The sequence below is a fragment of the Catharus ustulatus genome (assembly GCF_009819885.2).
Source record: "Catharus ustulatus isolate bCatUst1 chromosome Z unlocalized genomic scaffold, bCatUst1.pri.v2 scaffold_29_arrow_ctg1, whole genome shotgun sequence".
Taxonomy (NCBI): Eukaryota; Metazoa; Chordata; class Aves; order Passeriformes; family Turdidae; genus Catharus; species Catharus ustulatus.
The window spans coordinates 1092102-1116609 of NW_024879446.1; the positions used below are offsets into that span (position 1 = coordinate 1092102).

Below are 24508 nucleotides of genomic sequence, written 5' to 3' on the forward strand. Positions count from 1 at the left end.
TGTGTTCTATTTGATCCCAAGCCCCTCCAGACTGTGCTGCCCTTCTGGAGCTCTTCTACACATCTACCCATGTAACAACTCTTCCTAACCACCAGCAGCAGCTCAAAAGCTTGCCTCTTCCTTCCATTACATCTGTTATCCAGACTGACAAGCATCTGCCTGGAGTACTGCCCTCTGCATGCCTCCTCCCAGATCAACTCAGCCAAAACAAGTTGCTTTCTATACCTTCAGGGCCTTGTTCAGGCCATTTCTGTTACTGCTCTCTTGTTTTTGAAAAGCCTGCATCCATCTCAAATGGTCTGAAACAGAATGTGCTGCTTTCTTGCAGGCACCATTTCACCTCTTGCTTCCCTAAACAGTTCTTTGGGGTGAGAGTCACCTTCCTATCCTTTATCTGCCATCAGTCCTAGAATCTGGGTAGGACTTGTAAAAATTATGGCAATGTTAATAATGATGGGCAGCCTTAATTGCATACAGGCATGTAAGACAGTGGGATGACCCAGGTAACAAAGAGGGTGTGTGTACTTACTGCATGTTAGTGCAGAGGTTGAATTGACTTAGCAAGAGCACTGACTCGAGTCTTTGCCTTGGTGTTTGCCACTGAAAACCACAGAAACTTTTCCCAAGATAAGCAGACAAACTGCAGTACCATGCCTTCTCTTGTGGCTGGAGAGGACGTGTGCTGCTCACTGATACTGCTACAACAGGTTCTGTAACAATCAGGGTCCTTGAACCCAGGAGTGTGCTCACAGCTGTGAACACGTATGGGGAAAGCGCAGTTCCTGGGGAATCATGGACAATCAAAAAAGAGCTGAGGAGGACAAAGCAATGGAAGCACAAAGCTGGAGTAAGTGCACCAGAGAGATCAATTTACTTGGAAGCAAGAATCCAAAAGTAATCATTGTATGTATCTTCCACCAAAACACCTTCCTAAGTCTTTGGCTTCATTTCACATCTCTCTCAAATCAATCCAACTTTTTTTTCTCTTTGCACAGGAGAGGTTTGTATGCTTACTGAGTCAGCATATAAACTGTTGTAAATGAAATTAGCTAACTGTGATGCTACAGTCTGAACACAGGGCGATTACTCAAAATACTTCAGACACAGAATAAAAAAAAAAACACAACCACCAAGCACTGGCTGTCAAGGAGAAGGACCATGAAACTAAATGGTGAGAGTACTCTGGGGGAGAAATTCCAACCGCCAATTCTGCAACTGCAAGAAAGAACTGGAGAGCCAAGCCATGCCAGATTTTATGGAGCTGAATGGGCTGAGCTAGAGGAAATACCAAGAATCTGTTTATTTATTATATTCCCCATACAGTGAGTTGTCATAACTTCTTGAACCACTCAGAGGAAAAAAAAAAATCACAGCTTTATTTTTTTTCCTCATTCTATTTCAAAACTCAAATAAATGGTCAGGAAAAAACTGCATCCTTAGCTGTTCACAGCCTCTAGAGTTGTTTATTAAGCTCCAGTTATTCTGGGGCTTTTACAAGCAGAGCTAAACAGCCACTGTGCAAATGAACCCTTAGCCCTGGGCAGAACTTCTTCACGCACCAACCAGAAGTCAGAATGAGTAGTTTAACACAATCTGAGCAGAAAAGAGTAGTGAAACTGACACAACCCCTCAGCATGAGGTACTTTAGTTTTCATGTGAAGCTCAGCACTTATATATCTGGACTGCTGAATGAAAAGTTTTAAAAAAAAATCCCTTTTATCTTCAAAGTATAGACCTAGGTATCAGGCGATAGTGAAAGTGAGCAAGCAGCATATTCTAAGTTTTAACCACCCAAGCAAAAAATAGCAAGGGATATTTTCTCTCTCTCTCTTTTTTTTTTTTTTTTTTTAAGGGCTCTCCATGCAGAGCAAGCAAGTTATTCTGTGCTGTCAAGAATGCTGGATTCCTACTAGCAACAGTCAGCAGTTTCTTTTTAGTTGCAAAAGCTGCAGGAGGCTCTGGCTGTCTGGCAGCTGTGTGTCAGAGCATGAGCAGGACGTTGGCAGAAGCAGCACCTCCAGCCCTGTGTGTACGTGTAACACGTCCCCATTCCCTCACTCCTGCAGGGAAAGGGGTCTCCCACTTTCCCTCTGCCAGACAATGCCGTCTGCTGGCTGTGCTGCTGGGAGGAAATGGTGAGGAAACCAAGCCTACTGTAAAAAATGAGTTAGAAGATGGTTCTTATTACAAACATTAAGCTGACAATGTGGCAGGCTAGAAATTCTCCAGCCATTACACAATACTAGGAAATTTGGAGTTTAACTGCAATTAAGTTAGCCTGACATCAGCACCCCCTTTTGCAGAAAGACAGCCTTTATGTAAAAAAATTCCCTGGGAGATCCCACACCTGAAGAAGGAAGAGGTTATGAGGAGATTCCATACCTGATGATGTAAGAGGTTACAAGGTGCAGGGGAAAGGGTCTCTTTTACCAACACAGCTGGCTCAACTTCAAAGTTTATTTGTAGCAGCTCTCCTCTAAGGAGCACTAGGGCAAACACAGCTTAATAACCCATCAAATGTATGCCTCAACTACTAAAACACTAAACTGCAAACTACTAAACTCACCATGAGCCAGCAGTGTGTGCTCGCAGCCCAGAAAGCCAAATGAATCCTGGGCTGCATCCAAAGCAGCATGGCCAGCAGGTCAAAGGAAGCAGTTCTGCCTCTCTTCTCTTGTGACACACACACCAGCAGGCTGCATCTAGCTCTAGGGTCCTCAGGATGAGAAGGACATGGAACTGCTGCAATAAGTCCAGAGGAAGCCACCAAGTTTATCAGGAGCACCTTCCCTGTGAAGTCAGGCTGAGAAAGTTGGTGCTACTCACCCTGAGAAGATGAAGTTCCAGTATCTGAGGGAGCCTACAGAGAAGCCAGAGAGGAACACTTCGTTGGGAACTGCACTGATAGGACAAGGAGAGGTAGGCACAAACTGAAAGAGGGGTGATTTAGGTTGGATATAGGGAAGAAGTTCTTTATTGTGACAATGGTGAGACCTGGAACAGGTTTCCTGGGGAGGCTGTGGATGCCTCAACCCTGGTGGTGTTCAAGGACTGGTTAGATAAAGCAGCCTCGAGCAACCTGGTTTAGTGGGAGGTGTCTCTGCCCATGACAGAGGGCTGGGGACTATGTGATCTTTTATATTCTATGAAACCAGCACTGGGGGAACTTAGGTGCTATAAACCTGCCAGCGTGTATTAATAAACTTGTGTAAAAACTCATAAGCTGTATGTCTGTTTCACTCATTTAAAGAAGGACATTGAGAGGCTGGAGCGTGTCCTGAGAAGGGAAAGGGGCTGGGGAAGGGTCTGGAGCCCCAGGAAGGGCTGAAGGAGCCGGGACAGGGGCTCAGCCTGGAGAAAAGGAGGCTCGAGGGGGCCCTTCTGGCTCTGCACAACTCCCTGACAGGAGGGGACAGACGAGGGGTCGGGCTCTGCTCCAGGGAACTGGGACAGGAGGAGACGGAACGGCCTCAGGCTGGGCCAGGGAGGATTAGGTTGCATATTAGGGAAAATTTCTTCACAGAAAGGGTGAACTGGACATTGGAACGGGATACCCAGGGAGGCTGCAGAGTCACTGCCCCTGGAGGTGTCCAAGCGTCACTCAGGGCCACGGCCTGGCTGACACGGCGCTGTCCGGTCACAGGCCGGACTCGATGACCCCGCAATCGCTCGGTTTCTTCCTTACTCTCTATCTCTCTATCTCTCTCTCTCTATATATATATATTTTTTTGTGATTCTGCATCTCTGCCCGCGCCCCTCCCCCCTCCTCCCCGCCCTCAGGCGCGCTCGCGCCTGCGCCGTGCCGCTCGCCTCAGGCCGCGCATGCGCGCCCCGTCCCCCCCGGCCCGCCCAACCCGGCGCCGCCTCCCTCCCCCCCCTCCTCCTCCTCCTCCTCCCTTTCCCGGCCTCTTCCCCGCCACCTCTTCCCGGGGAAGGGACGAGGGCGGCCGGAGCGCGGCACATACCCGCCGCCATGCAGATCACGCTGAAGACGCTGCAGCAGCAAACCTTCCGCATCGACATCGACCCCGAGGAGACGGTGCGGCCATTCCCGGGCTCCCTCCCCGCGCCCCGTTCCCCCCCACACCCCCCCCACCCCCGGGACGCGGCCGTGGAGAGAGATGCGGGGATCTTCTGTGCCCTCGCCCCCCGGGGAAAAGGAGGGACAGACCCCTCCGGTGGAGGTGGCCAGAGAGTCAGTGAGGGGTTGTGGCCGCGGGGATGATGCGGTGTCCGCCCGGGGCGATTTTGGGGGGTTCGGGACCGGGGGGAGGGGGTGAGCTGAGCCGGGGGTGAGGAGGGACCCCTTTTCCTCGGGATGCTGATGGTTAAGAAGGGCTTCTCATCGCCGAAGGAAAGGGGCTGCCGTGGCCAAACCTCCGGCGGAAGGACTTTTCCCCACTTGTTTTTGAGGAGAACGCCCCGGAGGTGGGAGAGGGAATAGCTCTGAGGTGGAAAGGGGAATAGCCCGGGGAAATAGCCCAGAAGAGGGAAAAGGGAAATAGCCCGGGAGGTGGGAGGAGGTGTAAATATCTCACGTAGTCTGGGGGAGGAGAGGAGCGCTGTAGGAAACGAAAGTTTTTCCTTTCGGGGAGTGGGGTGCCGTGGGTTAGCAGTCAGTGGGGGACAGGTCGCTGCTGGTTTATAATGGGATCGCTGGGAGAAGGCATATTGCGGGAGCATCTTCCTCCTGGGGTGGGGCTGGGGGTGTGCAGCATGGTGGTCCTTCCTATCCTCCCACGGATTCCCACACGGGAAAAGCTGGGAGAGTTGTGGGGCTTTTCTACTGGGGCAGGAGCGTGATCTGCAGAGGGGCTGGTGTTTGCCCCCAGGTGCATCGCTGTGTGCCCAGGTGTGTGCTGTGGAGGTGGCAGAGTGCGGGGAGGGTTTATTGCTCGGCCTCACGGGGCGAGCTGCAGTGATTAATCGGTCTGCACTTAGGAGGGGAGGGAGTGCTGGAGAGACTACTGACCTCGATGGAGCTAGTGTTGTGGTGTGTGATGGGGTTCACAGCAGCCTCGTTCCCCCTCCCCGCTGCCTTTGGATGTGTCTGAAGGTGCTGAGTGAGGAGGAGACATGTTTTGCTTCCAGGTGAATGTTTTCTTCTGGCACACGGGAGCCTGCTGGAAAATCCTCGGGGAAATGCAGCATTCTGAGATGAGAGGAAAGGCCTTAAGTGAGTTGGCAGGGTTGGAAGTTGCCTTGTCACTTGCCTGAGCTGTATGGTCACTCTGATAGCCAAGTCCAGGCACACTTGTGGACTGGATTTGGAAGATCTTTAAAGGCTGGCAGCTCTCCTTTTCTGCAACCTTTCCTGTGACAGGTGGGCAGTGAAGCTCTAGAAACCATGGAACATTGTATCTGCTTTTATAGAGTGTGTTGGTTTACCCTCTTCCATTTTAAGAAAAATGAAGGATAACAGTTGAAAGCTGGAATAAGAGCTCATTTGGGTTACCATTGTGACTGAAGGACATGGCAAATGCCTAGGAGAAGCATGGGTCAGAAACCTTCAAATATTTAAAGCATAAGTCTTTGCTGTTACTGAGAAAACTCTCTTTTCTTTTTTCCTTTTTTTTTTTTTTTCTCTTGCTCTTTGCATTCAGTAAGGTCCTGGGAAGTAAATTCAAGGAGAGGACTGAAGGAATGCTGCCAGTCAAAGCCCTCACCAGTTTATGAGACAGCAGAATGCAATGACTACAAGTTGGATTGTGGGAAATGAGACTGCACCCTCTGTTTATAAATGTAGCTGCTACAGTAGCTCAAAATAAAAATGTTCCTCGTGAGCATAACTTCAGTTTTTGCCCAGGAATGGGTGGTAAGACAGAGGAAATCTGGTAAAATTTGAGGAGAACTGTGTTTTAAAAAGAGCAAGATAAAGACTTGATCCTAGTATTAGCTGCAGAGGTGAAAAATGTGTTTAAATTTCCATGGCACACTTTTAAGAAAATCACAAAGAGATAACTGTAGAAAATGTTAAAAAATCATAGAACTTAGTAAAGAGAAGTTCAGCTTCGAGCCTTTAGTTGCAAACTGAGTCTTAACATCAGAAAATGCTTTGAAGTATGCTGTGTTGGGGAAGTGCCTCAGAAGTGTGTGCTTTGAAGTTCGGGGTCAGATTTTTTGGAATACACAAATTTTAGCTAAGTTCGCTGATTTCTTAGGTTAATTTCCTGAGACCTTGAAACATGTTTCATGGAGTTTGGGATATATTACTTTTAGTCTTTGGACCATGTGTGTGTTTCTCAGAGGTAGGCTTGTTTACTTGGATTTCTGCCCCATGCTGTGACAAGGCCAAAAATCATGTAGTTGCGATAGGCACAGGAAACCTGTTTCTCCAAAGTTGGATTTTGGTTCTGTAAAATTGCTTTTGTGTTCCTAGCAATTTCTCCCCCTGCTCTCAGTACAAAATTAATCTGGAGAGATACTTAATGTTACTGTGCAAGGTAGCATTCTGGCAAGATTTAATGCTTGTAACTGAGAGCTGTTGTTGATAGGAATATTTAAGCCAACCTCCAGTGAGAATTTGAAGCAACATACTTCCTAATAACCAATTAGCCTTTCTAATTAGCTTTTTGCACAAGCAACTGGTCTTTTTTCCCCCTATTAAATCACACAGTTTTAAACTTGCCTTTAATAGTGTGATTCTAGTTTTGGTTTGTGTTTTAAAACGTTGGCCAGCTGAATATTTTGGGTGAGTGAAAACTATGTTCAAAGCTATCTTGCTTAGCAAAGCACTGGGTGAAGACTGTCAGGTACTCTGACAAAAGTAGACGAAAAGATTTAGACCCAGGTCCTATTATTGGGGAAGGCATGTTATCAAATGAAACTTTTTCAAGCCTGGCTGTTTTTCCTTAAGTTTTGTGATGTACCCATCAAGTTCCAGACAGGAGTGGGTTTACCCTTTGTGGTGATTCTGGTGTTCCCAGTGGGGCCAGGGCTTGAGCCTTCAGACTTAACCAGGGTGAATGAAAGCATGTATCCGTCTGCACAAGCTGCTGCTTCTTTTTGTGGGCTCTCTGTGAGAAAGTAAACATGTTAAACATTGTGTTAGGGGCAAATAATAAGCACTGGCTGACACTGATGCGGACCTGTGTAGCCACATCTCTTGTCTGAGGTGACGCTGCTGACACTGTAACCTTCTAAATGTAGCGCTTCTGTTGTAGTTATCACTATGTAGACATGAAGCAGGGTTCTAAAAATCTGAAAACAAACATTCTTAACTTTGAAAGGGAAACGCCAGGCAAAAGTTAAATCTGTTCTGTTTTGTTTTTGGCTCCCCCTGTGCCGTTAACCTAAAAACCTGGTTGTCAAAGTGCAGAGAAGTGTAAGGAATATTCAGGATGTCAGCAGTCTTTCGTCCACAGTCTCTGTGTCACATAATATGGGCTTTCACATTTCACTATCCACCACAGCACTTGAACACCCAGGAAAAGCCAGCTTGTTTTACACCAGGTCAGCAGAACACTTAGTTGTGGAAGTTTGAGCTTCTGCTGTGTTCTGGTGTGTCCTTAGTATGCTTTATTGTTCAATGTGTTCATGGAGCTTTCTGGATGCTAACGTTTACTGTGTCAGAAGAATTAACTTTGTAACAGTTCTGGAAGAATCAGAGACTATTGCTGAGTGAAATGGTGAAAGCTGACTCCAGGGCTTGTAACTTGTGAATGAGGATGAACATACTCCTGACAGCCTCCTCCCTACACGTGTTTCAGTGCAGGTTAATCCTACAGCAGCTGTGGGTAAGAGGATTTTTGTATTTTCCTGGGATTTTATAATTTTAGTTGTTAGAGGAGAAGTGCTCAGTTCAAAACCCAGAAGTACCTAGGTTAAAGATGTTTTTCTGTTTCAGGTCTTGGTATTTTTCCCAAATTGCTCTTTGGGTTGTGCGGTAGGTGTCTTTCTCTTCTTCTGGAGGATTGTTTTGTTGTTCTTGACTTCTTTTAGGATTTTATTGTTATTGGGGGAGGTGTGTGCTTGCGCAGGCAGAGGAGGTGTGAATTTGAAGGGTTTGTACTTGCTGCTTGTGGTTTGATACATGACTCTGCAAAATTGTAACTTCAGAGATCGCTGGAATAAGAACAGCTGCATTTTTTTTCACTGCTTTCATACTTTCTTCGCAGACTGTAGCATTTTGGACGTATGGTCTGTTACAATTCATATCTGTTTAATTAACTCTCTAGGGGCTTTCTGCTACTGCTTTTCTTTGGTGGATAGTCCTTTTTTGTTTCCTGATTACAGTTAGGATTTTCAAGAAAGGAAGTTGTTCTGATTCTTGGCTGAAGAAGGCTAGGCTTTCACATGTTCAAGAATATTTTCCTGATATTCTAGTGTGTGTTTTAAATATAATTACCAAAGAAGTTTGGGCGGGATGATACATTTAAAAAAAATTAATAACAGAAAGGATAAGATAGCATAAATTACTTGATACTAGTTGTATCAAGTATTATTTTGATCATATTGGAATATGTTTTTACATGTTATCCATTTTTCAAATGCCGTGGCTCTGCCCATAATTTTTCAACTATTTTATTGAGAATATTCTCACACAGTTTAACTGTCAGCAAGGAAAAGTTAGCTTTGTACTTTGAATAATTTGGCAATATTATGTACTGTATTTCTCAAAATCTAAACTTTCTTGGGCTTCTTCCTAAGATGGCCAAAATACTGAGGAGTTGAATATAGAGATTGTACATACTTAAGGATGGTCCTACACATATATTTAAGGTCTATTTTTCAGGTATGACTAGAAAACCAAGGTATCTGTCCTTTATGGATAGTAACTGGCTGGAAGGTATTCCATTTGAAAGTTGGTGAAAATGGAGAGAATATTTTAATTGAAAAGAATTAATATGAACAGATGATCCTGCTGCTGTCTGGAGTCCCATTGCTGCCCTTGTGTGTAAATGGCTGTGTTTACTGACAAACATTTCAAAAATATTTTCTTTGGATTCCTGAAATACAGAAAAGGAGGGTATGGCTGGCAATGTTTTCTACCACCAAGGTTTGTGTGTTTGATCACAGTTCCTGTGGGAGGAATGAAACAAATCTCGCTATTTCACAGCACAAGGTGATGTGCAGCATGGCTTACCTAGAACCTGTAAGGATGGCTGTCCTCTGCGTGCTGCCCTGCAGGGAGCACCAAAGGAGCAGGGAAAGGAGAGGGAAAGGCTTGCCGTGGCGGTGAGCACACACTGCTCTCTACACACACTCTGGTCTTTCCCTGTGTTTTTGTGTCAGAGGCACCCCTCCAACTGGCTGGTCAGCACACAGTGTTGGAAAAGGGTTTTTTAAGTGTCTTTTAAGAATTTATCAAAATGACTTGTCAGTTTTATTCATACTCAAACAACTGTGTCATTTTTATACATGTAAATCTGTTTGTGAGGAATATGCAAAAATTGTCTGTCCAAAGCTGCGGGAGGATTTTTGGAGCTAATCAACAAGACCTTGCAAGAGCCACCACTCAGAATGTAAGCTCTCTTTCTAATGCAAGCCTTTGTGGCTTCAGAGGCAGGACTGTCTGTCTTTCTAACTCAGGCTGCAGATAGCTGAAAGCTCTGCTTTAGGTTGAAATTTGTGTTAGTACAAAGCTGCATGAATGTAGCTCTTTTTGTCACCTTTTTGCATCAGAAAACTGGCCCCAGTGTCTGCTCTTTCAGACAGGGCTTAGATCAATTTTGAAATGCAGGCAGAAGTGTGTAGAGACCTGGAAGGTAGCTTTGAGATCAAAAATTATTTCTGTTGATCTATGGTCAGTGCATAGCAACCACTAGACTTATAAATTCCACTTGTATGTAGATGAGCTAGATTTTTTTGTAGAGGTAGTCGCAGAGAAAGTAGATGTGGGGGCTAAATTTGGATTTTTACCTTGACAGTTCCAGGCTATTTTTCTTCAGAGTATGCTGTTTCTTTCTTTGTATGTAAACTTCAGCAGCAGTGAATACAGGAAGTAAATAAAGGAGCTTATGAGTGCTTTATCCTGTCTGTTTTTGAGTGCTGGAGTAATTCTAGATGCCTTGTTTATTTGAGTACAACTGGGTTTTTTTCCAGGCATTTACTAAGCTCATAAACCTGCCTGGATTCACAAGGCCCTTCCTCTCCTGTGGTTCTTCCCAATTACTGTATCTGTTATGCCTTTGAGGCCTGAAGTAGGGCAGTGATCTGTTCATGTAACCATCATGATTGCCTTCTGACTAAATACGAGTGTCCTGTTTAAAAAGACAATGTAAGGGAGCACTGTAAATAGAGTTTTGTGCCAGAAAAAGCCACTTTTATAATTTGTAGAGAGAAGTACCTGGAACCAAATGCATCCTTACCAGTAAAAATACTGTAAAGCTTTGACTTATGAGCTTAGTATTTTCTTATCCTCTGCACGTTTTCAGTAGTAGGCACAATATTTGTCATTAATCAGTTGCTTATCATGGAGTTTGATTAAGGGTAGCAAAACCTGTTGCACTGGCCAGCTTGTTGCTTCATTAGCAGGTTTATTGTCTGATACAACTGCATTGTCCTTGCCTAACTTTGAGCAATGTCTATATAGCAGTATAACATATGGTAAATGCAAGGGCAGTGGGAGGAGAAAACTCAGGAATATTAAGCCTAAAATCTGAACAAGTTTTCAGGCTATGATGCTCTCCCTTAGCAAGGAGGAAAAGAGCATAGCCCCTTTTGTCTTTGTCTAACTATGACTTTTCCCAAAGTCTGGGAAAAACCTGTTAGCCTACTACAGAAAGAGCTGAAGAGTGGTAGAGCATTATAAGGTAGATTAAAGGAAAAATCCCTCTGTGCAGCATTTATTCTCAAAGACAAAGCAGTTCAGCCGTAGTAAAGAACTTTCAGAGCTTGTCTTGGGAACCATCTCTTCACAGTCCTTTAGTTCATTTGATAAGAATTTGCATACAAATCAACAGAAGCACAATGACATTGACAAACACAAAGTTTAACATTAGTACCTGGCTGCCTCATTGAGGGTCAGACTTTGGTAAACTACTTTCAAATGAGCCACATAAGTTAATTGAAATTGGGTTCATTAAAAAGTGAAGCTCTGAAGATCATGGATCGTGATATGTCCGGGGGGAGTAGTGATGCTATTCTGCTTCAAGTGTGCTGGCCACCTGTTCCCAAGGGCAGTGAATTTCTCTGCCTTTGGGAAGAGGTGCCTGGAGCCTGTGGAAAACTCTGACTCTGACATGAAAGAGATCTGCCTAGCTTAGCTCACAAATTCTGGTGAAAATGTTTTACTGATACCGAGGGATGTGGGAAGACTACTCATGCTTGAATTGTAACATCAGTATTAAGAGTGTGCAAATTAACTTGGACTGGAAACTAGGAAGAGACTTCCAATAATCAGAGTAACTTTGTAGCAGTATCACGGTAGATGTAGCAAACAACCTTGTCTGTGAGTCCATCAGATTCCAGATGAAGATTGCGGTGAGGAAGATGGGTCTGTGGCTTGATGTCAGAAGAGATCCTTTCCAGTTTTGTATTCAGTTTCTCCCAACATCTCAAGAAATTCTGCAATTTGTAATTGCCTATGCAATTATATATTAAAACTGATGAAAGTACACTGTTCACTTTTCCATTAGGATTTATAAAATGAGTCACTGAATAAACTGATGATGTTTGCTTCTTCAGCGTTAGCATTTCTATGAGGTAGGAGAAATGAAAATTGGTCTGTGAGAGGGAAAGGAGGAGGGTGTGTGATCAATGGAAGCTGCTTGCCTGGATGGAACCAGTGTGCCATGCTTGCTTAGCTAGCAAAAAGTGATTGCAAGGAACAACTGGCAAACTCAGCACTGGTGATTTCATGAAACCCATTTTTAGATGCCTGTCTGGGATGCAAATGATGACTGGTATTTCTTTGGAAGACCTCAATTTTTCAGTTACGAGTCGATCAGCTCTAGTTCTTTATTAAACAGATTGCATGGCATATATTCTTGAGCACATTGCGTTCAGTTCCTGAGTAGTAGGAAGAGTTTCATGTCTAAATTCATAGGGGACAGAACAAAATCATCTTGACTTGTAAGTGTGCTATTTCTGAATCTTTAGGGTAATGTGTTTGTAGATGAATTGATGCTCATTTTTAATGGTATTGCCATAAAGTACAGGCTCTGTTTATTGTGCTATGAAATTTTATAATGGCACAGGAAAAATGGGTTTTGGTGATGACTGAAATACATTGTGAACTCTAATCAGATTGAATAAAACTAGGAAGCCTGGAGGTTTGGTTTATGGATCTGTATTTATGAGAAAAATAAATCATAATCTCTGGATGATTTCTCATTTAGACAGATCATTGTGCTGGGTGTGCTTCCCCAAAATTAATTTTCACTTAATAACCCATGGCAGTGCTGAAGTCTAGGTTATCAGCAACCTGATTTGCTAGAGGCAAAGTTTAGGTTGTTGCTTTTTTCAGCAGTTCACTGTACCAGCAGCTGGAAGATGCAGCTGTCTTTTCTGAAAAGCATTGAGAGGGCTTCTTTGTATTTTTAATTCCTCCTTGAAAATAGAAGATCTATGGCTTAAATCTAAATGAAGGTGGATCAGACTACTGTCTGACATACAGGTTGTTGCACTGTCATGCATTTTCTCCTCTTAGCAGAATTAATGGCGCAGTTATTTCTTGCTATGCTTTCAGTCATTCTAGTTAGAACTGCAAGAGTAAATTCTGTGCTGCTGGAATGTTACTGCTAAAATGGATGTGTCTAATCTTACGTATTTTTTTTTTTTTATTCTGAGAATTAGTATTGTATCTTCTGTAAATGATGTGTTTTGGGCCTCTTTCATTGGCTAGCCAATGATGAAAGCCAGGAAAACAGGCAAGAACTTTTTATTTTAGCCTGAATGATTCTTGAACTTCTGTCTCTGATAGGAGAATGATGAAATCTGCAGCTGACTGCATTTTCTTGCAAGTTCAAGCTCTAGTAGTTAAGAGTTGGTTTAAATCCTTTTATTTGTTTCATTGAATAGGTGTGATGTGATCTATTAATTGTATTCATTTGAGATATGACAGATTCCCTTATCTAAATCACTATTCTTTCTAAAGCCGTTAAACAATACTCTGAAATATTCTTGAATGTAATCTGGAAACTACTTGACTATTTGGTGTATTTTCAGTTTTAAAGGAGCAACTTGAATGATGTTACAGAATTTTTAATTTGTAATTCAGAACCGCTGGTGTGATGCTGTCAGTTACCATAGTCTATCTTTGGATGGCAAAAGTTTGTGAGTGGGGTGAATGTCCATTTAAATGAGAGACCTAGGTAGATGATCTTCCCCTTTGCAAATGGCAGTGTGTCCCTGGGCGTAGATAGCAAAATACTGTACATTGGCTTACTTATATTAAGCTTAAGTTTCTTTTAGATTTTTGTAAGCTGTCAGCCAGAGAACTGAAGTAATTTGTGTTCCACTTTAGGATATAATCTGTTCTTAAACTGATTGAGGTATGTGCCAAGAATATAGGGAGAAAATAAAGGCCGGTGCTGGAAAGTAACAGCTTTTTCTCCTCGGGACTTTCAGTCTTTTCAAGAATTAAGAAGTTAATGGTGGTCCCTGTATTGGCAAGCTTCAGCCAAAGATTGTCTCTGTTCTTTAGGAGGAAACCTGTAGTTTGCTTTTATGTTCAGAACCATGGTTCTGTAACCTCATGGCGTTATTTACATTGATAACTACTTCACTGAGCCAATAAATACCAAACTCCTTCATGTGGATCTAGTTACTGCATATTAATTAGTATATATCTTTAGTTTCTCCTGACCTAGACCACCACAATAATAAAAATTCTGTCAGCATTAGTATGCAGAGAGGGTTTTTGGATTGTGCAAGTGGACTGTACAGCTGAAGCATAGTCACCTGAATGTCCAACAAAGCTGAAACTGCTTGTGGCTGCTAAGTCAGTTTTCCTAGGTGTAATCCTATGGAACATGTGGTTCCGTGCTCTTGGTGGTCCTCAGCACATGGAAAGATGTGGACCTGTTGGAGCTGGTCCAGAGGAGGCTGTGAAGATGTTCAGAGAGTGCAGCACCTCTCGTATGGAGACAAGCTGAGAAAACTGGGGTTGTTCAGGCTGGAAAGAGAAGGCTCTGGGAACACCTTGGAGAACCTTCCAGTGCCAAACAGAGGCTTATGGGGACAGACTCTTTAGCAGACCTGTTAAGAGTAGATGTAAAGAAGGGATTTTGTACAGTGAGGATGGTGAAACAATGGAACAGATTCCAGGAAAGGTTTTCTTCTCATTTCCCTTGGCCCCATGGTGTAAATGGAAGTTTGCTTACGTCTGGAGATGAATGGTGCCTGCAAAAGGGATGAAAACATAGTCCTGTTTCTTGCAGACTTATGGAAGTGGGAATGTTTTGGGAGGTTTTGGAAGAAGGCAGTTGTTTAAGTCACTTGCAGTACATCAATCACAGCACAGTAATAATAAGGGGAAATACTACACACAGGCGGTCAGCAAAGGCAAATGAATAATTGGATCCTCCTACAGCAAATATCCTAACTCCTTTTCATGGATCCAATTATTGTGTAGTAAATCAACATGTGTGTTCAGTGTGTCCTGACCTAGACTTTTAGCTGTTCAAACATTTACGTTCGAGAGAACACATCTTGGGTTTTGTTCCTTGTGGGGAAAAGACTGTTGTCTGGAATAAAAAAATAGAAAATGAAGTACCTTGATGGATGCAGTGGACATGAAACAAACTTTAATTTTCTCCCTCAAAATAGATTGTACACCTTAGTCACATTGCAATATTTGTTACAAATCTGTGACAAACACGGCAACTGGGTATAAAAGAAGTAGCCTCGAGTCATTATCTTTGAATGATTAGGTACAAGTACATAAGTAAAAAAGGGATTAATTTGTCCTAATGCATGCAGGACTTAAACTGAAGTTGTGTGAAATATTAGACATTATTGTTATTAAAGTTTAGGAAAAAATTCCTTGATTACTTATCTGATAAAGGAGATTGTTCAATAGCAATGTAAGTGACTTCCATCCTTAAAACTGGGGGAGGAATTAACAAGTTATATTTTTAATTTCCAAGAAAGTATGCATTAAAAATAAATGTAAATCCAATGATAAGACAGATTGTTGTAAAGTAAATGCATGAGAATGATGATGCTTTCAGCAAATTACTGTCAAATTTGACTGTCCTCAGAACTTAGGGGTGGCAGTGAGCTGCTCTTAGCTTTGCCATGGGAAAGCAACTGGTTGGAGACTAATTCCAAAACATTTGGCAAGTGCTGGGATGGCATGTATGATACCAAATACCAAAAGCATCCTTTCTTCATCTGCTGGGGAAAAAAAACTGGCTCTCTATTTTTGTTTAGTTCTGCAGCGGGAAGCAATATGTTGCATTCTGTATCCCTGCAGTTTTATGAAAAAGGTTTTTTGAATATTCTGGAAAAAAAACCAACAAACCTTTAGAAGATGGTGTTAGCTTGTAGTAATAAGCTCACAACAGATCAGTTGTCTATTTTCTGTACACTGGGATTGTCTGCAGGAAAGCAAAAAGAATTGACTGTATATGCAGGCAGTTTATCTTAAAATATGACTGCAGATGTGTCAGTACAGCAATGCTTTTACAGGAGCTTGCTTTACCTCCTCAGGGTAGCATTATGGAGAACTTTCTGGAGAACTGAGAATATTCTTTAACATGACAACTAGCAGTGCCACTTGAGTTATTGGTGCTGTGAAAGTGTGGATGATGCATCAGTGGTCCATGCAAGCAAGTAAATGTGTAGGCTTAGAAATGCTATGTGAAGCTCCAGAAGTTGTGGTGGAGGGGGAGGAGTTGAAAGCAATTTATGTAAGAAAGGCATTTTGCACAAGTCCTTGCATATGGGGACTTCAAGGTTGAGTGGTGTCATGGTGATCTTACAAAAAAACCCCCAGGCATTCCCTGAAAAGTGATTGTGATGATGAAAACCTTCAGCTGTGTTTATAGCAGATGTACCCTCTGCATTCAGGGAAAGAACAGGGCAAATGGGTCAAGAGGTAAAAACATTTCTGTTCCCTAGATTTCTTAATTTACTTTTTCACTGTGTTGTACACTCATACTAATAACTTCTCATGGAAAAAATAATTACCTAATTTGATTCAGCTCAGGAGACTATTTGGGCAGGGGACATGGTGCTCTGCAAAGTGGTTACAGTGACATATTCAGAAGACTGATAAACTTGACATAATCAAGGCATGATTGAAACAATTCTTCAGTATATAAAACTTAAGGTATACTTAATTAGATGTGTACTGTGAACTTTGTTTTCATTAAGACTGTTTTTGTGCTTTAGGTGAAGGCACTGAAAGAGAAGATTGAATCAGAAAGGGGGAAAGATGCCTTTCCAGTAGCTGGCCAAAAACTAATTTATGCAGGTAACGAATATTCTGAAGATAACTTATCTGAACCTGTCTTATTTTATGTTGTTGTTTGACTTGGATATGAATGTTAACTTTTCTAAGAATTCTAAGAACTGAAGTACAGTTAGGATAAAAATGCCCACTAACACAAAATCTCGGTGTCAAATGGAACTCTTGATTTTGAATTAGAATGCTTTAGGTTTTAATACATGTGTGTCTGTCATCTTTGCTCTTGTAACATGGTGTCTTGTGGATATGGGTGAAGAAGAAATAGATTTTGTTACAAGAATTCAGGATTTAAGCAGTACAAAGCTGCTGTTCTGGCTTAATTATTTTATTGTTCAATTTATGCTGTGTATAGCTGAAGCATTGCTGTATATACCTCAGAGAATTAAAAACAGGTTATTTTTTTTGGATTAACAGAAGAAACCTACCACCAAATCCTTGCTGTACAAAGGTACTTTCAGTACTTTTAAGCTCTGTCACTAGAAATGTGTATTATGTACTAGTAGAAAGCAGGCTAATGTCAGTTAAAAACATGAAATTAACTTTACATGAGCTTTGTTTTACTTGCCTTGTTCATTCTGGCACTAATACAGAAACCCATTTTTTTGTTCTCACTTCATGTCAGAACTTTGGTGCTATTCCAGTACTCCCTCTAGTGTTTTCTTTCCCTCTAAAACTGAGCTTGAAGGAACTTTGGTGGACTTTTCAGTTTTGTCATGTGCTACTTTGTAAGAAGTATTGTCTTTTTCACTTGCAATAAGTTAAAGCCACTGTTAACAGTGGAGAAATGCTAATGGGAGAGAGGTTGTGAGTCTCTGTGCTTCTACAGCTCCTCTGGACTACTTCTCATATCAAGTTTTGTGTCCCTGATACTTCAGTGGAGGGAGTGAATATCAAGAGGACGAAGGTCAAAGTCTCATGCATAACCAAGAAATGTGAACCAGGCAGAAGGCTTTGTGCAATGTGTGTAACTGCATGGCACTCTTAATATTGTGTTTCTGTGATTGCAAAAATCAAAGATTGCATTAGAGTCTGTGACATAACTTGAGTGTTTTCTGAAGACGGAATGTATGTAAAGCATTGAATAATCTTCACAAGCACTGGGAAATACAGGAAATAAGACTGAGAATGTAATATTATCCAAAGATGGATTCTTTTTTTTTCTTGGACGAGAGGTATGATGATGTGTTGATGACATTTTTATTTTTAATAAAGTTAGCTGTAGAGTTCTTATACTTTGGCAAAGCAAAGTGATACCCCCAGCTGACTTTGATTAGAGAGGCAGATCCATTGTGTTGACATTTGCATTAGGGTGAGGTCTAGAAACCCTAAGAGTGATGTGTTCTGAGAAGACAGGATGTCTGTATATATACTTTCATAAAGTGTGTATATTACATGCACATTAGTTGAAGCCCTCCCTGAAGTGCCTATAAAAAATTGTAAGTAAACTCATGTGGGTTCTGAGTCAGATGCTACAGGTATTGCTATTACTACACTACATGTAATAATCCCTTGACTGTTTGACCTGCAAGACTGGTGGAACCAGTCTTTTGTGTTCTGAATGCCATGAAGTGTATGTGTTTCTTGATTTCCTTGCAATCATCAGGATAAGAATGTGTCCTTCTAGTTGCAGTCCACTAGAGAGGTTGTGAAATAGAGGCAGTCTGTAGCGTATCTTCAGAAAATTAATCTGTTTAAATTGTAAAATATTCCCTGAAAATTCTGCAGTAGATATCAGTGCTATAAAACTCACTGAAATGTAGACTTGATTTGGGCTGCTACCTCTAAGTCAGCTTATTCTAAGAAAAGGCAAAAAGTATGTGACTTATTGTGTTCCTAAGTTCTTGTAGAAGTGATGCAAATCTATTTTGTCGTAATGCCACCTCTGCTTATGAAACATCAGAAGTTGTAGTATAACAAATGTTTCTGGCTTTTCCTGATAGCTTTTTCATCCTTCTGTCAAGGTGGCAAGTTATGGAATAGTTCTAGCCTTGCCTAATGTTTTAGCCTTGCAAATTGTTAAAGTTGCAAGGTCACACACTTGTTATTGGAGGTAGTGCTCTTATCTGAAGAATAAATGGAGGATAAGTAGAAAGGAATTTCTCTTACTATATAAACAGACATAAGTTACTTGGTGAAGCTTTTTGTGTGTTAACGCCTTTCCTCTGTACTACATGTATCTTTGTTAATGATCCAGTGAATCTTTCCAGATTTAATGCTTTTTTTTTTAAATGGTTTTAAAGCATCTTCAACACCTGGGGCAGCAGCCCTCAAGCTATCCACTACTCTGTACATCATATGAGGAAAATTGTAGCTCTACTGCCAACGCTTAATGACCAAACTGCTTTTTATTGGGTTGTTTAACGTTTATAAATCTGCATAAAACATGTTTTCATGAGGAAATCCGAAGATCACCTATTGATTTGCTAAACAACTTCTTAATTTCTGCCTGTTTAATTCCAGGTAAAATCCTTAATGATGAAACTGCTCTTAAAGAATACAAGATAGATGAGAAGAACTTTGTGGTGGTGATGGTAACTAAAGTGAGTAATGATTTCTTTTGAATAGGAAGCTTCATTAATTCTATTTTTTCTTGTGATGAGTGATTGTATATACCCATCCTTAAAATCAGTGGAATTTCATTTTATGCAAGTTCAAGTCAACAGTAAAAAGCTTGTGCAAATAGATAAAAAAATACTGCTTCACAGTCTTGATTTGCTTAGGCTGATTTTTGCTGCTGCTCTGTGCTGAATGTTTGTAGCAAAGAAAAAAATTGCTAATGGCTGATTTTACTGTTTATTCTTTATTGTTTCTCTGGTTTTTTTTCTCTTTTATTATTAAAAGAATGAAGGCAACCTAGGTAGTTTGTTGTTAAATCCTGTGTATGGAACTCTTACAACCTTGCCATGTTGCTTTTCATAGTTCATGGCTTTTTCTTCTGTCAAGCTCAACAGCATAAACCAGTAGAGACAGGATACATCTGGCAGTAAACAAACCTGTGGGTTTTGAAAGACTGCAAGTGCAATTTATAGGGAATGACTGTGACACGTGTTTGAAGTATTTCTTCTCTGAACCACTTGTCAGGCTGCTTCCAGGAATCAAGCCACTGATTTTCCAGGCATTCCAGACCACTGCAATCTGAATAAAACTGGCTTCATCTGTGTTTTGGAATATGAAATTAATTTTGAAGCTAGCGTTCCTCCTCCTGACAAAGAAAACATTTATTCTGTTGCCGTTTATTTCTATCTGGCTGTATTAAACATAATTAAACATGTGGGCTTGTTAAAGATAACTGTTGTTGCTGTCTTCCTGATTGAACAGCTTTCTAGTCTGTGGTTTGCCACAGAGGCATTTATCAGTACAAGAAAACAGATGCAGATGAGATGTCAGAGTCCAGTTTTTCATTTTCTTGAGAGCAGAAGACTCCAGAGAAGTTGTGTGATTGCCACTCCTGGAAGCGTTCAAGAAATGTGTGGCTGTGGCACTTAGGGACACTGTTTAGTGGTGGATGTGGCAGAGCTGGGTTAGAGTCAATAATTTTAGAGGTCTCCTCAACAATTCTGTGATTCTAAACACAGATCTCCATGAAGAAATGCTAAATTCGTTATATTCTTAAAATAAAGGACCTGTAGTTTGGGCATTTCTTCAGTCTTACTATCTTTTTGCTAGTCTTGGAGCTCAATTGCCCTTTCCTGCTTCTATTGTGGGTAAGACATGCCCAGTCACGTAGGCACAGACTGCTAACTTTGTCTGATGTTCAAGTGTTGTTGCATTAAGGGTTTAGGAATCCAGCAGAAAAGAGCCCCCCTTGCATTCCAACTGTGTCAGTGTTTTTTCTTTGAGTGCTGATTAAAATGTTGTTTGCTGTGCTCATCATGTTGGAAGCTGTTCATTCTTAACCTTACCTCTCCTTGCAGACAAAAGGAGGAAGTAAATGTTTTCTTCTTCAACCAGGCAATGTCTGAAAGTGGTGCACCTTGATTGAATAAGTGGTTTTGTTAAAGTTCAGCGATTTCTCTTGGAAAGACAAAGATTGGGGTCAACTTTGTCAGTCCTTGGTGCTATTTCTGTATAATGGGATTAATACTGCACCCAAGAGAAATTCAGGTTTCTGTTAGAGATGTGATGATTTCAGAATTGCATACAAGTATTATTTGCTCTAAATACTCTGCTGTAAATTTGGTAGTCCTTCATTCTGCTGTATCCTTGGTGCTTACTTCAGAACTGAGGTATTTGAGATGTTATTGTGCTCTGAATGCAAAGATTGCATAACTAAAATATGTTTCAGGTGAAGCTTAATTTTTTTTCACATCTTGTTTTCCAGCGAACAGCATTCATAATGACATGTGATTTCTGTCTTAATCTTTTTTTTTCCAGATTTGAGTGGTGAGAAAAGGCTATGCTTGTTCTGCAGATGTTTTTTTGGCAGCTCACGTAGTTTCTTCTGGAAAATGTGCTTTTGTAAAACACAGGATTGTTTTCATAGAATATTTTGGTCTATTTATTGTTTTAGAATATTGGGGTCTGTAAATATTTAGATCTTGGCATTTCACTTTATCCTCAGAGTGTGAGCTCTCAGGTGTGTAAGTACGTCAGTGACGCTCTCAGTTGCTTGTTTAAACACAGTGAAGGGCGTTGGAGATTTAATGTCTTGCAACATTTTAATGTTGTGCTTGATGTTGAGGCAGCAATATCAAACGCAAATAGTCTTAAGAGAATCTAGTGGGTTTTCTGTAGAGAGCCATGGATTTATGGGCTTTGTTCGGTGCCTGAACTCTGTTGTCCTCCCGTAGCCCAAAGCAGCAGCTGGAGCAACTCAGCCATCAAATGCCACTTCCACTGTTGGCTCAACAACTGCAGCTCCCACAGCAGTTGCTGCACCAATCCCTGTTCCTGCCCCTGTGCCAGCTCCTGTCCCTCCACCACCAGCACCAGATGCAGTGGCTTGTGAACCTGCACCTGTGAGTGCTCCGAAAGAGGAGAAGCCAGAAGAAAAACCACCTGAGGCACCACCAGCTGCTGTCAGTCCATCATCAATTGACAGGTATGAGTAAGCCTCCAAAAATGGGTTCCTGTTTCTGTTGCTTCTAGTTTTAAGTCTTTCCATTCTATATAATTTTTCTTCTTTCTTAACTGTAATTTCAGTCTCTGACTCAAGTAAACGTCACTGATTGTAGGAAGCACTCCTCCTTGTTTATGCCTTCTCCTATGGGAGATGTGCTCTTGGTAGTAAACATGTGGAGGGGAGAGTTAAATGGTACAAGACTTGTTAGGCATTTCAGAGTTGCTGTCCTGCCAAGTTTCTTTTCAGACTGAGGATATTTACCTGCAGTGGGGATCTACTGCTCACAAAGCTCTTGAAGTCTTAAGAGGAATGTATCCTGTCCTGTTCATAACCCTCTGATTGTGCTTTGGATCATGTTGATCAGATGGAAACTGTAAATTCCTTACTGCTGTATGACTCCCTTAATATCTGGAAAGAGCTTTTTCTTCTGGAATGTAGTTTATGGTATTCTCTTAATCGTGCAATGCTTTAAAGCTACAAGGTTGGCTTTTTTCCTGAATGTTCCTCAGCTCATCTGCAGGTAACTGTGGGACTTGGGAAAACTTTTCACCTCAATTTTCTACAATTGAGAAAATGAGGTGGAAGTTAAAGGTTTCATCCCTGTTGTATGCTGTTGCCTTTTTTTGTTTAAGTTGCTTAAGTACTGCATGAGATTAAAATGTTGTCAATGGGAATTTATTGGCCCCTGAAGTGCTGCAGAACATCACATCTTCATTTTTCTTACCCTGGGTTTTAATTATTTGTGTGTTATTTCTGGGAATACTGGTGCACAAGGCAGTATTTTTTGAGTGATTGTATTTAAACACCATCGAATACTGATTTGATGATAATGAAGCAAAACGTGGAGTTGCCTAATGTCTTGAAAAACTCATCACAAATTTCTTGCGCTAAATACAAAATTTGATTTAATTTTGCAATTCTGAGAAATTAGTATCTCTTAGAAATGGAATGCAAATGAAGTTTCATTTATCAGTCAAATTAACTTAGTTGTTAAAAATACTAGTGAGTGGTGTGTTTTCTTTGCTTCCTCTGTTCAGTTTGTCCAATAGGTTCAAAGATCAGTCTTCCATGCTGAAATATTGTTTTTCATGTGCAGATTGCAGTTTTGTAAAACTGCAGTAAGGGAGCCTTATTGTACACACTTAACAAAAAGGGAGGAACAAAATAATTTAACATAGACATTGAAGTTATCACCTGCCTTGATTTCAGTGAGCACTGTTTGCTTCTGATTTACTTTAGAAGTTAAATTACTAAGGCAAGATTTATTGACCCAAGGCCAGGCCAACTGGTGTCCTGCTTTGCCTTTGATCTTTTTTTGACTGTAAATCTCAACTACTGACAGATACTAATGAAGCATTCTTGTTGCAACAAATTATTTCTTGCATAGATCTTACAGACATCTCTGTAAGTGCCTTGTTGGATTTTTAGTGGCATCTTCTGAAAATATTCAGATCCATCTGATGATATTTCAGTTGCTGGTAGGAGTTGCCAACTCTGGTAGCCTGATAAATGTGGGGCTCCTGCAGCTCCATGTACTCAAGTCTGTCACATTATCAAGACTGAATATGTATTCCCAAAATATACACACAATATGTATATACCTATAAATATGTCTTACTGCTTAGGTCAGCTCAGGCAGGGAAAATCCCAGCACTTATGCAAGATACATCAGCCACATCCTGTCCCCCTCTGGCTATTCAGGACAAAGCCCACTGCTACAAGTGAATGTGTACAAAACAGAAATGAAAAATATGAATTTCAGTTTTGATAACTGGCCCCTTAGAGTTTGGCAAGTATTTGGTACAAGGGCATGGGGGCTGCCTGAGCCCTGCAGCCCTGTTCCATGCCCTGATACTCAGATTCCCATTGCCTGCACATGCACACAAACACACAAAGGGCTCACCCAGGAACTGGCTGCAGTCCTTGCTTTCAGGCTTTCACTGTGTCTGATCTCAGCAGTTGCTGGTTCCACAGGTGTCTGGATCCCCTTAACTCACAATTCCCTGTCCCTGTGAACACTTGGAATTCCACAAACATGCATGCGTGTAGAACAGAGACACACACACACACCCTGCATTATGAAAAATTTTTAGAAGTAGAATTTAATAAAAAGATGGGATGGATGGGTGGTGAGGTGCACAGCATGACCAGTCAAGTGTTACTTATTTATGACTGGCCCTTTTTCTCCTCTCTTCACTCTCTTGACCTGTACTTTTCTTCTGCATGGTGCCTTTGCTTTCCTTTCTCTGCCTTTGGTTCTTCCTCTAGATTTCCCCCCAACTGTTTTTCCTGGCACCCCACAGTGAGTTGCACCACCTGTGGGCTGTCCTTGAAGGAGTCCTGTTGGCCCACCCTGGGTGTCACCATGAGATCAAGGGGCTGATGCTTTAATTTTGCAGCCCTGGGAATGGGGCACCCTTAGCTGTGGCTGATTAAAACTGGTATTCCTCTGCCTAGTGGTATGCCTCTGTGTTCCTTGCTGTTCATGGAGGTGAGCCTTTAATCCTGTAATTTGACAACTTTGATAATTTGAGATGAAATAATTGCAAATTTCAGCAGTTTATATTCATGGGAAAGTAGTATACTGAGATTTTAATAAGTACTTGCCACTGACTTCCTTGGGTCCTCATTGAGGTCAAACTGGTGACTGTGGGGAAGCAGTTAGTGAGACTGTTTTGTGCTTTTGAAAATCCACCTTGTTCTCCTACCCTTTAAAGCATTCAAGCAAGCAGATGGCTAATCCCTGAGCAGATGGGCAAGAGCCAGACTTCTGGGGGGTAGTGGGTGAAGGTTGGCCTTGATTTAAAAATGCTAGCATTGTAAGTTTGTAAAATCTATTCTCACTGTAGGACCGAAAGAGCTCTTTGGAAAGCTTTGTTGGTTTTTTAGAAACAAAAGGGGCTATTAGAGTTACAGCTGCTGCTGCTTTTTTTTTTCTTGGTGTTTTTTTTTTAATAGGAAGTTTTCCAAAGTTTTGTAATTACCATTGCACTTGTCTTCATCTTACAGTACAACAGGTGATACATCTCGATCAAATCTTTTTGAGGATGCTATAAGTGCACTTGGTAAGTGGAGAGTTTTTTTAATGC

The 24508-nt window shown here is 41.5% G+C and overlaps 1 protein-coding gene across 1 annotated transcript in view; it reads left to right on the forward strand.

Moving 5' to 3' along the window:
* Positions 1 to 3852: 3852 nt before the first annotated feature.
* Positions 3853 to 24508, forward strand: part of RAD23B (RAD23 homolog B, nucleotide excision repair protein) — a 36567-nt gene continuing 15911 nt past the window's right edge. The window contains exons 1-5 of the mRNA XM_033086541.2: positions 3853 to 4039; positions 16282 to 16363; positions 18818 to 18897; positions 21148 to 21398; positions 24429 to 24484. Coding sequence (XP_032942432.1) covers positions 3974 to 4039; positions 16282 to 16363; positions 18818 to 18897; positions 21148 to 21398; positions 24429 to 24484 — 535 coding nt within the window. The 5' untranslated portion in view covers positions 3853 to 3973. The remainder of the gene's footprint in view (positions 4040 to 16281; positions 16364 to 18817; positions 18898 to 21147; positions 21399 to 24428; positions 24485 to 24508) is intronic.